At 43.9% G+C, this 12,989-nt stretch overlaps 1 protein-coding gene across 2 annotated transcripts in view; it reads left to right on the top strand.

The window, feature by feature from the left end:
- synrg (synergin, gamma) overlaps positions 1-12,989 on the top strand; it is a gene marked incomplete at its 5' end in the record, with an annotated part of 48,650 nt that overhangs the window by 30,025 nt on the left and 5,636 nt on the right. For both annotated transcript variants that reach the window (XM_080006955.1, XM_080006954.1), the window contains 7 exons: positions 660-1,607; positions 7,420-7,956; positions 9,393-9,556; positions 9,808-9,861; positions 10,648-10,744; positions 11,494-11,642; positions 12,366-12,476. In XM_080006955.1, coding sequence (XP_079863081.1) covers positions 660-1,607; positions 7,420-7,956; positions 9,393-9,556; positions 9,808-9,861; positions 10,648-10,744; positions 11,494-11,642; positions 12,366-12,476 — 2,060 coding nt within the window. The remainder of the gene's footprint in view (positions 1-659; positions 1,608-7,419; positions 7,957-9,392; positions 9,557-9,807; positions 9,862-10,647; positions 10,745-11,493; positions 11,643-12,365; positions 12,477-12,989) is intronic.

The raw sequence follows: 12,989 nt of genomic DNA on the forward strand, positions 1-12,989 counted from the left end.
TCTTGTTTTGAAGAATTTTGTGCGTTTAATGTTATTTTCTGCAGTGATCTGTAGCAATCCGCCTTTCTTCAAAATATTCCTGAAGCACATTAACAGGGCCCGACAGTAACAGTTGCAGTTGTTGTTCAGTGAAATTAGGCTGTTGTTGTCAACAACTTTTCATATGTTTCAGTAAGTGCGGTTTACTTAGAAACTTCTCTGACAATTTTTTATCCTGGCACAATTTTCTCAAAAAATGGCGAAACAAGTGAATATCAATATATGGATTATAATTATATAGAATTATGACTCAATTGTATTGTAAAATTATTTCAATTCGAAAACCACTTTTTCAGTCAGTATTTAAACTAGAACCTGTTGTATATTGAGACAGTACAATGCATGGTGGGGATACTGTATTGTCTCTCTCTGCAGAGAACAAAACCTGGTTTGTACAGCGCTGTGTGCTTTCCTCTGAGCACCCTGTTCAGTTTTATGAAGATTCACAATCCGACTGAGGCGTAACTAATCCACCTCTCCCTTTCCTCTAGGATTCTTAAATGACCAAATCGCTCGCGAAAGATCAGAGGCTACTTTAGGTCACGCCAATGTCCATTCTGTTGCCGTGTTAAATGTTCTTTCATCCTCAATTGCCCTCAATTGTTCTGCTTGGCTTGCAGGGGAAGGCTTCACCGACTTCAAGTCTGTCGGTGCTGATGATGGCTTCACAGACTTTAAAACCGCAGACAGCGTCTCTCCACTAGACCCTTCAGACCAGGCCAAGATCTTTCAGCCAGCTTTCCCCACTGCTTTCCCCAACTCTCAGTCTCTACAGCAACTACCGCAGCAGCAGCCAGCAGCCTCTCTCTCTCAGCCTAAAAACCCCCTCAACATGGCAGACCTGGACCTGTTCTCCTCCATGGCCCCCACTGTGACAAAACCAAGCACATTCCCCTCCGTGTCCGTGCCCCCTTCCCTCGTGCTCGTACCAGGCGGAGCCAAACCCCCCGGCGGAGGAGGAGATGACTTTGGTGACTTTGCCCTGTTCGGTTCCTCCTCCTCCATCGCAACTCAAGGCCCTGCTACGAGAGGGGGCGCGGCAGCCTCCCAGGACGATTTTGCCGATTTCATGGCATTCGGCAGCTCCGGCGGGGAACCTAAAGGCGAGGGCGGCGCCGGGGACCAGGCGGAGGCGGTCTCGCTGCAGCATCCTCAGCAGGGCTCGGACAAGTACGACGTGTTCAAACAGCTCTCCCTGGAGCGGGGCTTGGCCTACGACGACGCCAAGGAGAGCGCCGGCGGCAGCTCCTTCTCCTCCCTCAAGGGCGACGCGGATGACTTCGCCGACTTCCAGTCCCCAAAGTTCTGCACGGCACTGGGGGCCTCTGAGAAGAGCCTGGTGGACAAGGTGGCTGCCTTCAAACAGGCCAAGGAGGACTCCGCCTCCGTCAAGTCCCTGGACCTTCCGTCCATCGGGGGCAGCAGTGCGGGAAAGGAGGACTCCGAGGACGCCCTGTCGGTGCAGCTGGACATGAAGCTGTCGGACATGGGTGGAGACCTGAAGCATGTGATGTCGGACAGCTCTCTGGACCTGCCAGGCCTCTCAGCCCACCAGCCCCCTGCCGCAGGTGAGGAACTAGTGCGTTTGCTCTGGTGAGGCCCCCTCTTACAGTTACACACACTACTGGCCCTGGGAGGTGCTGCGTCGCCCCGCCCCCCGTGTTCTCCTCAGCACCCCATTGTGCCCGCTGAATCAGGGATTTAAGGGTTAATAAGGAGGTCCAAATTAGAAGTAAATAATGCTACGACATTCAACCCCCCATGTCACACTACATCCTTCATTTCACAACTCACCATTCATTTCAACCTATTTATTTATTTATTTGCTTATTTATTTATCGATCTATTTATTGTTCTTGCCTTCCTTTCATCTTTCCCTTTTACATTCCTTCCTTTGTACGTATTTTCCTTTCTTTCCTTCCTTTCCTTCCTGCCGTCATTCCTACTTACTCCGCTACTTGTTTCACTCGGTCTCTGCACCTCGCTTTAGTTATTAATGAGTGGCGCATGTTTGTGTAGTTCAAATCAGAAAGAGAGCAGCTCCAGCACTTTCCTGGTTTGGTTCAGAGATTACAAGGGAAGATAAGATCACACTTTTTTAAGATGATCGTTGATGATCATTGAAACGTTGGCAATTATACTCCACCTGCGGGGTCTGCCGAACAATGCTGTGTTGTGTGATGGCTTTGCAGTCTAGTTGCCGCAGTTATCGGTGGTACCGGTGTTACGTGGTGTTCAGGGAGCACCAATCATTACATGACTTGCCCATTGCCCCCACCGTCGTTTTGGCCTTTTTTTTTTTTTTTTTCTTTCTCTCGCTCTCTCTTTTTTCTTAATAGACATAACAACCCATTTAGTAAATTTTCCCATATCAGGGCACGTGATCATATTAAAAAAAACTCTAATTCGTGAAATACTAAGCGTGTTGTCAACACTTAGTTGGACGCTACAAAAGGGAAAGTGGCGTCGTGCGCACACAGCAGAGTCGAGCAGCCTGTCACATTTCATTTTTCACGGGAGGAGAGGGGAGAAAGAAGGCTCTGGAAGACCTTAGATCATGTCTAGATCAGGACCGGTCTCCCTCCATGCGTAGTTAACGCCTGTGCATAACACTCTGTGCCCCCACCCCCGTCCCCGTTGTAAATATCACCGGTGTACCCGTAACACTGGTGTTGTCTTGAGTTTATTAATCGCTGGGAAAAATTCCTCACCGTGGCACCCCTACTTTGCAGACGTCGAACCTTCCCCTATTGTCCATTATACGTGCGGTTATGGCATGTTGGTTGTTTTTGTGTGGAGTGATGCAAATAAAAACACTCAACAGAGAGCACAAATTATGAGCATAAGCAGAAATAGCGTTTACTTTATGCTAATCAAAAACCACACAATGTCTGCAGTTTACTAAAATACTTAATTCAAACTGCTGATGTGTGGTCTGAACTCGATGAATACCAAATTAAATCATTTTGATTAGTTGTGCATGAAATTTTGCGGGAATTAGACCGTAATTGAGTTGTTTTGAGCTAGGTTTGTGTGTGTTTTTAGACAGAAGAAGTTCAGGAGAGAGGGGAGCTACTAAGTACGAGTAGTGTTTGTGCTGGTGAGTGAATGCCTGTTCATCCTTGTGTCGGCCAGTGCTGGGCAATGGAGAAGAGTTTTTAACAATTCCTTTTTATAGAAAAATCTAAATTTGAGGTTTTTCTTTCTTATAAATAATGGAGAACAAGTTCCTGCTACCTCTCTGACTGTTCTACTGGACTGCTTTCTTGACTGTGACTTTGACGACCTCAATCTCTTTATGAAGGCTTTCAACTTTTGTTGTTTGGTTTCGTTGACAGGCAGGACTGATGATAAACAAGTCAAGTCCTGTTTGTATTTACAACAATGTGCATTGGTCAATTCTGACACCCTGTTAAAATAATGAGTGTCAGATCCCAAATACAGAAATCCGATATCAAGAGCCAAGATCTCATCGAAGATATGTGACTTTTTGACACAAAAATAAAGCGCTAAAATAAGGCTCTATCGCCCAGCCCTACTGACAGCTGGCATTAGTTACATGTCCCTGAGGCTTTTTCATAGAACCGTGCAGTATTATTTTGATTAAAAATAGCCCTCTAATAAGGTACACTAATTATAGGCTATATATATATATAAATATATATACATATATATATTATTTTTTTCCTGACAGTGTTGTCCACAATTAAATGACTAAGGAGTATTTGAGTTGTCAATCTAATAGCTTACCTTTGTGGAACCTTTTTTTTTTTTTTTTTTTAACAGGAATCGTCTCTAATACCATAATATTTCAGACACATCGGCACTTTCCCATCACTCCTCAGTGTGCACTCCACCTTCCATGTAATGTTCCACAACCTATGTTCAATGTCCATCCCATTACAACAAATAGAGCTTGTGGTTTTTTTCCCCCGCAGCTGTGCTCCTATCTGCACAGCGAGCATTAGTTGCTAAGTTGTAAGTACTTTAGCATATCAGTTTATCAGCCGTCTGTGTGAGACACCTTTTTTAATGCATCGTTTCATCAAAGATATTTGTCAGTGAAGTTTCCTTTTCAAAAGAAATTAAACAGCATCCCCATTGCCTTATATGACCTTCAGTGTAATGGAAGCTCACTGGCGGTTTGCCTGGCAGTGTCACAAAATATAGCATCAAAACATTCCAAGGAAACTCTTGGGTAACTGTCGTCCGAACCATGTTCCTCTCATCCCCACCCTCCATGTTTCCGTTCTTGGGGAGCTCTAGGATCCGCTGGTCCAGGGAGCATAGCGAGCAAAGCAGCTTGAGCGCCTCACCACGCTTGCACTATGTTCTTGGCCATGTAGGCTAAACCTTAAAGAGACAGTATTTCTTTTATGAGGTTCCTTCAGAGTCCGTAGCACAAAAGCAATCTAATATTCTTTTCTTTTTTATCTGTGGTGTTCCAGCATGAATAACCATGTGTTTGGCTCTCTGAGAACATGATGAATTTAGTACGACCCTTCCTGCCTTGCTTTCTGCTGCAGTGTGCCTGCCTTTTCAATTTGTGAAATTGACAAGAACGTATTATAGGAAACCATTTTGTGAAGAACAGGATTTGCAAGTTGTTTTTATCTAAGGGAAAATGTATACATACAGATTTAATAGTGTATTTTTATTACAGGAATATGACTCTTATTTTGAGACTAGACAGACTCCCTGACAGTGCATTGATTTGTCAACCGTGTAAATTAAATGTAGCCTATTTATTAAGATATAAATGTTCAACGAAATATTTTAGGCTAAGGTTGAGAGGTGAACAACATTGTCTTGAGTAATAGTAATGTAGTTTAATTTAGGGGATCATAAGAGTGTTTGCACACTACAATGACAAAATCACTGTAGCAAGATACAGAAAAAAAGGATACTGTCTCTTTAAATCTATCTAAGCATCCGCAGATTATCAAGGCCCCTTCTGAGATGTCAGGCATAAGCACAGCCCTCTTTGTTTTCTGCCGCCCTCTGAGTGCTTGAGCAACATCATTTGGCATTTATACATTCAAATTTGACCGTTTTTTCTGATTGCCAAAAGGTTTGCTGGAAGAAAATAAGGTTCAATTTTGTTACACCACCGCAGTCGTTTGGTAGAAAACCGGACTTAACTGGTTGTACGTCATCGGTCAGTCCCTGTCATTTGGCGGCCTACATCCAGTGTTGTGAGATGCGTTGTGAACCTTCCATAGTGGGATGGCGGATCTCTCAAACGAGTCCCCAGCCCCTGTCATCGTGCCGCAGGCAGCATTTGCTCAGGTCCTCAAAGGGTTAATGTATCTTGCCTTGAGCTTGTTCTTTGAATTCTCTCTTTAACCTGGCTTTTCAAGTGTTCTGTATGTAATTTTCTCTTTCAGAAAACCTGTTGTTTTTACATCCTGATAGTAAAACATACAGTGTGTCGACTCCCCAGGGTTACTGGTTTTAGTCTGTGAATGTGCCTTCTCATTCTAGTTTCTGCTTCTGCTGTATTCTGGGATTATCTTTTCTTTTACAATTTTTGCTGTTTGTTTCCTTTCCTTATTCCTGACTTTGCATGCCCTTGTATCCTAAATGATTGATATCTAATTTTACAAGTGTTAGTTTTACAAACCTCTTGTAACAATAGACCTCTCCCACAGTATTTTGTGATCTTTCTCTCTTCCTCTCTTTACTCATGTTGTCGTAATAAATATTACCATTGGTATTGCTGAAATGCGTACCGTCTTATTTTCTCCTTTCTTTACCCCGAGAGGCAGGATAATGATCTTATACATAGGCTTACAGAGATGGATCCTTGTCAATTTCACAAATTGCTTTTGTATCTGACGATTTTGTCGAGCAACATCACGTGTGGGGCTCATCTGTTCGAGCAAATTTTGTGTGTGTGTGTGTGTGTGTGTGTGTGTGGGTGTGGGTGTGGATGTGGGTGTGGATGTGGGTGTGGCTGTGTGTGTGGGGGGGTGATGTTTATTATTGTTGTTCAAGATTTTAGTTTAAGTTTCCGCCATGAAATGATATAAAATCACACTCTGTATATGCTGTCTATAAAACACAGCTCAACAAACCCAATTCTTTAAGAAGCGTAAATGCTTGTTTTGTGGCATCAATGCAGTAATATATCACGGCACAAAATGTATTAAATTTAAGCAAATCCACTTCCATCATTGTTTGCAAAGCTGCCTGCCACTAATAACTACATATTGTCACATGACAACAACAGAGGAAAAGGTTGACGCCGCTGTGTTTGATTTGTCGGTATTATGTGCATGATAATTTTGTTTTCGACAAACCTCATCACGCAGAGCAAATATCTTGTTTTCCGCAACAGAATCATCAATGATTTTGCCTTCAGTTAGTACTCGACCTGCGTGCAAATAGCATCGCTGCTGTGCCAGAACAAACACCATTACAAATTAATTACCATCCTGATTGAAGTCTTGGACAAATAGTGCCAACAAGAATTGTCATAATTCCATTTAAGTAATCGATTAAACTCAGTTTAGTGATGCATCGTGTGAGATTTACAGAGTGTGCTGTTTTAAAGCTTCACCGAAAAGGAGATCGCTTAGTTTTGTTCCGTGTAAAGAATGAAGATGTATGTTTGAGACTGCTGGCTGTGAAGTCTCAAGTTACTGATGCGCACATTAAACCTAATTTGGGATCAGGTGCGGAAGGAAAGAAAGGCGAAAAGAGAGGCAATTCACACAGCGCAAACTAGACAGGTCAGCATCGTATTAAGCAATTTCAAGTCTGTTTGGTTCACATAACCTCCGGTGAGAATTGATAAAACAATTGTGTACATAAACATAGATAAACACATAGATAAATGAAGTTATTGGATCGATTATGACAAATGTAATTGTTTGTCGTAGCCCTAGTCTTATGAGAAAATGATTGTTCGATTATACATCTCAAATGGAGTGTTTTATCCAGCGCAGGTTGCGAGAACATTCATATTTCAACATACACATAAGATATATATATATATATATAAGCAGGTCTGTCACAACAAAGCCTTGCTTTCAAAAAAGTCTAAATTAGAATTGACTACATCAACGCTCGTATTAACTTCACACTCTTGTGCTTAACAAATTTCAAATTTCTAAGCTTTCACGTCACAACGCACAAGCTTGTGCGTCAGTGTTTGCATGTTTTGTGTGTTTGTCCATCAAAGTATTGTCATTATTTTTATTTTTTTACATCAGCAACCAAATATTTAGATCCACCGTTAACCATAAAAAAAACTGATGATGTTTGCACGTTTGATCTGCAGCAAGTACATTTTGCTGTAATGGTTTGACGGATGCCGTTATCATTGCAGCACCTTTGCGGTTCCTCGATGCCACTGGTATGTTTGTGTCATTGCAGAAGGAGACGACATGAAATTTGACCCGTTTGGAACATCGGCCGTCAGCAGCCTGGCCAGCTATGACTGGTCAGACAGAGACGAATGCCTGAACATTGAGACCTCCAGGACACGGGCCCCGGATGGGGCTCCTCTGGAGAAGACCTTGGCCCCTCCTCAAAGGAAGGGGCTGTCCTTCGGCAGCATCGAGAACATCGCCAGCAACCCCGCCCCCAAGACCGCAGAGGACGGCTCGTTGGTAGACAGCAAGTTTGAGCCGTTCGCCCACTTTGGATCCGGTGAACATGCCGGGGGTGACGACGATGATTTTGGGGACTTTGCGAGCACCGTTTCCGAGAAGTCTGACTCCCCGGCGGCCGCTGCCGACGCGGGCTCCGAGGGCGCCCAGGCAGAGGCCTCTGATGAGTTTGGGGCCTTCCAAGGGGACAAGATTAAGTTCGGAAAGTCAGACTTCCTCAAGGCCAGCGCGCAGCCCAAGGTGAAGTCCAGTGAGGAGATGATCAAGAACGAGCTGGCGACCTTTGATTTGTCTGTTCAAGGTGAGTGACAATTCTCCAGTCCATGTCATCTTCATTTATTTTTTAGTACTTGTTGGTGGTGTCTGACTATTTCTATTACAAGATATATTCTACAGTATGCACACTGGCCCATTGAATAAGAAATATGAGCTGTAGTTACATTCATTTCAGAAATATCTGCAGCACTTAAAGTATCAACAGCCATATGATTAGTGAGAAAGTCTTTATTTAAGAATGAACCTGAAAGAGCATTATCTAGCGATGTATTTGTTCATTTTAAGCTTTGTGTAAATTGATAAAGATAATTTGGAAGAATGTGAAGGTAATATTTAGTTTTTCTCTGTTTTCACAAGTGTAGCTTCACCCTCAACAATATAGATTGCTTCCTGAATTTGTCGGGCCCCTAAGCCGGTAACAGGCTGGAAGTCTGGCCCCCAACAGAATGCTGTTGAATAACCCTGATCTAGAGAGTCTTTCCATCCGAGCTGGACTGTAATGCGCCCAAACAACCGTCTCACTCTCACTAGAAGTGCAGTAACACTGTCAGACAAATAGATGGCAGTGTGGTGACTACTGTCATCTTCCTTTCTCTGACAAGTGAGATGCCTGAACACAGGCCAGCAGATTTGTGAGCCCAAATTGTCCGCATCCACTTAAAGTCTCATTATTTTTTAACTGCCTGCTGCCATTTTTATGTTTTGGTGTAACTTATTAGCACTTCCTCCGACATAATAAAAGCACATTTACCTCATAGATTTTCCTTCCACCCTTTGCTGGATGTAATTTGTGTGAATGAGAGGCTGCTATTCCTTCCCTCTGCCCGTTGGGAGGGTAATCTGATTAAAGTGGATTTTTGTGGTGTATGGGGTGGGGGCAATATGTGTGCCCAGACCTGGAGCCTGGAGGGCGGGGTAGATTACCTGTCTGTGTCCACCTCACGCACAAGGCTTACTCGTTGCTGGCCTCATGGGAATATTCTCTCTCTCTCTCTCTCTCTCTCTCTCTCTCTCTCTCTCTCTCTCTCTCTCTCTCTCTCTCTCTCTCTCTCTCTCTCTCTCTCTCTCTCTCTCTCTCTCTCTCTCTCTCTCTCTCTCTCTCTCTCTCTCTCTCTCTCTCTCTCAATGCCAGGATTTGTCTCTGAGTCCCGATGAATTATTCATACATGCATTGCTGTGCCACTGTTTTGTACGTAATTATTGTTTGTCGCAAATTAAGTATTTGTTTATGCCATCGCTATCTGGAAGAAATTAGCCACAGCAGAATGGGGGTGGAAAAAATACTGACACATCATGACATTCAAACAGGAAACAAGCCTCCATCACAGGCTGTTGGAAGCAATCATTTTAATTTAAAAAAAAAATTGCTGTTGTGTCTATCCGCCCGTACGCACATATCAGTATTTTCTCGTGGCTTCTAACGCTCTGGCTCCCCCCTCCTCCGCTCCGTCCTTGCTGCAGGCTCCCACAAGCGCAGTCACAGCTTGGGGGAGAAGGAGATCGGGCGCTGCCCCCCGTCCCCGGCCCCCGAGCAGCCCTTCAGGGACCGCTCAAACACCCTGAACGAGAAGCCCGCCCTGCCAGTCATCAGGGACAAATACAGGGACCTGACGGGTGAGGTGGAGGTGAGACCAGGCCAGAGCTGCCTCCATCAACACCCCCCCCCCCCACACACACACACCCCCACACCCCACCACCCTCACCCAGCACCGCCACAATGAACAGCAGATGTTCTGGATAGCGTGTTTGGCACAGTGCTGTGGACTCCCTAATTGCGCTAGATTACAGAAGATTAGGCTTCATATTGAGGCACTTCGCGCTCTTGTGATTTCACCCTTTGTATGAGTGTGATTGCTTCTCTCTCCTGTTGTTGCAGGAGAGCGAGCGCTACGCATACGAGTGGCAGAGGTGTCTGGAAAGCGCTCTGGAGGTGTGTTCCTCTTCTCCTTCTGTCTTGTTATGTCTGTCTGAGGAGTGGAGAGTCTCATCCTTCAAAAATAAAAAAGGAAGCAGGGTTCAACATCAACGGTGACCCAGTTGCCCGGGGCAACCAGAAACAAAACCAGTCCCACCAAAAAAATTATTCTGCTCATTAATATTTTCCCTTTTCTTGATATCACCGTAAATTTGAATATGAATTATATTCTAAATGTATAATTACATAGAAACAATATCACTTAATTATAAAATGATTAAATTAAAATTTGGCAACCATTTTGTCAGTCTTGGCAACCAAAAACTGACCGAAATTATTTGGCAACCACTTGTTCTGCAAATGGCTGAAGAATGATTCAGTGATTCTACTGATTATAATATTACAGCTGTGGTAGTGAAACCAGCTAAATTGTGAAGTATTTTATGATTGGGATCTAGTGGTGCTGGCCGATAATGCCACATCAATATTTTTAATATTTGAGTGGTGTCATAGCTTTATAACACTATATTTTATTACACAACTTTGTAGTCTAAAAAAATGATCATGACAAGGTGTGACGCCAAATTTCTGATGATACCCAAATGTAATTATTTATTTTTATTTTTATTTTATTTGTATTGTGTATGTGTCTCTATTCACGTGTGTATATGTTTACTATAATATGATAGATGATATCTATCTATATGATTGTGTTGTCCAGCCCTGGGATACAATAAAAAAAAAAAAAATGAAAATGTCAAATACATTATGCCGGTTTCTGTGTGTGCGTGCGTGGTTAAGGTCATCACCAAAGCAAACAACACGCTGAACAGCATCAGCAGCTCCTCGGTCTGCACGGAGGTCATCCAGTCTGCTCAGGGCATGGAGTACCTGCTGGGTGAGTCACTGACCAACTCTGGCAGAAACACACACACACACACACACACACACACACACACACACACACACACACACACACACACACACACACACGCACACAGACACACACACAGATTTAGATCACTTTCTGTGGTGAAAAGGTCATTTAAGAGGACGCAGCCGTTGTTCCCTCTGGTACACGAGGGAAGTAGGACGTAACAGAGCACAACTTTTGACTGTCATGACATTTTTGCTGGCGACTAATTATACAAATACTTGCAATTATCGATTTAATTGTGTTTTTTGTTCATTTTATGCCACTATCATAGTGTAGGCCCACAATAGTGTAATAATACACATCCTCCTTTACCCAGCCATTTATTGGCATTGAACAGCGGAACATAAAAATCTGTTCTTCTCAAACGAACTGATGGAAATATAATTACTGAGTTATAATTATTATATATATATATATATATATTATTAATATTATTGATTATACTGAATTAATAATTATTGCGATTAGCTGTATAAATTGTGACACCTTTAGTCAGTCTACGAGGGGAGTCGGAAACGCGGTTTTGTCAAGGCGGAGAACACCGTGTGGATGCTCTGTGACTCAAAAAATAAAACAGCATTTTTGGTGAAACCCCCGTGTGTGTGTGTGTGTGTGTGTGTGTGTGTGTGTGTGTGTGTGTGTGTGTGTGTGTGTGTGTGTGTGTGTGTGTGTGTGTGTGTGTGTGTGTGTGCGCGCGCTTTGTGGGGCAGGCGTGGTAGAGGTGTACCGTGTGGCCAGGCGGGTGGAGCTCGGCATCAAGGCCACGGCCGTGTGCTCTGAGAAGCTCCAGCAGCTTCTGAAGGACATCAGCCGCGTGTGGAACAACCTGACCAGCTTCATGTCTCTGGCCAACCTGGCGGTAGGTGCACGGAGCGAGCAATCTGCTGCCTGCGGCGCTCCTTCTATTTCTGTCCAAACGTGTTTACGCCCCTGGCAAACTGCATGCATGTATTTAGTGCACGTCTATTCTACACATGTGCACATAATAATATGGTGAATAACGGTGGATGAGCCTCAGTAAATAATTTGTTATGGGGGATTTAATATTGCATGCTTTACTTTAACACACCAACAACGGCACAAATAATTCAAGGAAAATTTGACGCGCCCGATATATTCAACCACGATGCCATTTTGCGAATGTTATGTCAGTAGGTCCTGGCTGATGCACTCACATCAAACTGACACTTGATCAACCTTTTTTGATAAGATTTAGTCTCTGAGAAGATTTTTATCGTTAGATCCGATGCATTCCAAAAATCTAAACTTGTGTATAGTATAGTGAGCAAGATAACAGCGAAACTAGATGAAACTAGATGAAAACCAGTCTGTATTGTACGTTCTCTAATAGTGCTAATATTAATAATTTTGCTGGGGGACCCCCTGGAGCCGATTGAATGACCCCCCCGCGGGTCCCTGAACCCAACATTGAGAGCCACAATGTTGAACCATTTTCCCCCTGGCGAGAGCGAGAGGGGACGCAGAAACAAACGAGGAGATTCTTATTGTGAGTGATGATGCTGTGTTTTTTTTATTTTTTTATTTTTTATTTTATTTAATTAATTTTTTTACTTCCTTGCAGCCCGACGAAAGCTCGCTCGACTTCTCCTGCTGCATCCTGAGGCACGGCATCAAGAACGCCAAGGAGCTGGCGTGCGGGGTGTGTCTGCTTAACGTCGACTCCCGCAGCAAGGTTTGTCGCGCGCACGCCGCGGGAGAAAAGGCTCCCGAGTCGGACGGCCCTTTCTGCCGGTGCTGATGTGTTTGGCCGGCGCTGAATAACGACTGACGTGTCTCGCCTTTGAAACGTTTCACAGAGCAAAGAAGAGAGCGCTATCGGACGTCTGTTTAAACGAGTATGAGAACGGAGATCTGTCGGCTGAATCTATTTCCATCTTTCCTGTCGGGGGACCTCCGGGGGGGCCTATTCTCCACTTATAGACGGGGCGCAGCAGGCGTCCGAAGTGACAGGATCAGGGTTTGACTCCCCTCCTCCGCTCCTCCTTTAGATCCTCACGGTGCTGACACGTCAGCAGATCATCCTCCTCGACATAGATTCAGATCGTCCCGATAATCTAGCAGCATTACGTTATTACAGTTACCGGACCACACAGGGTAACGGCACGGTAACTGGGTTTTTCTTTATTTATTTTTTTTTGTGGCCAAAAATGCTTGATTTTGCAGTGGCTTTTCTCAAAATTCTCGA

This window comes from Zeus faber (genome assembly GCF_960531495.2).
Source record: "Zeus faber genome assembly, chromosome: 9".
Lineage (NCBI taxonomy): Eukaryota > Metazoa > Chordata > Actinopteri > Zeiformes > Zeidae > Zeus > Zeus faber.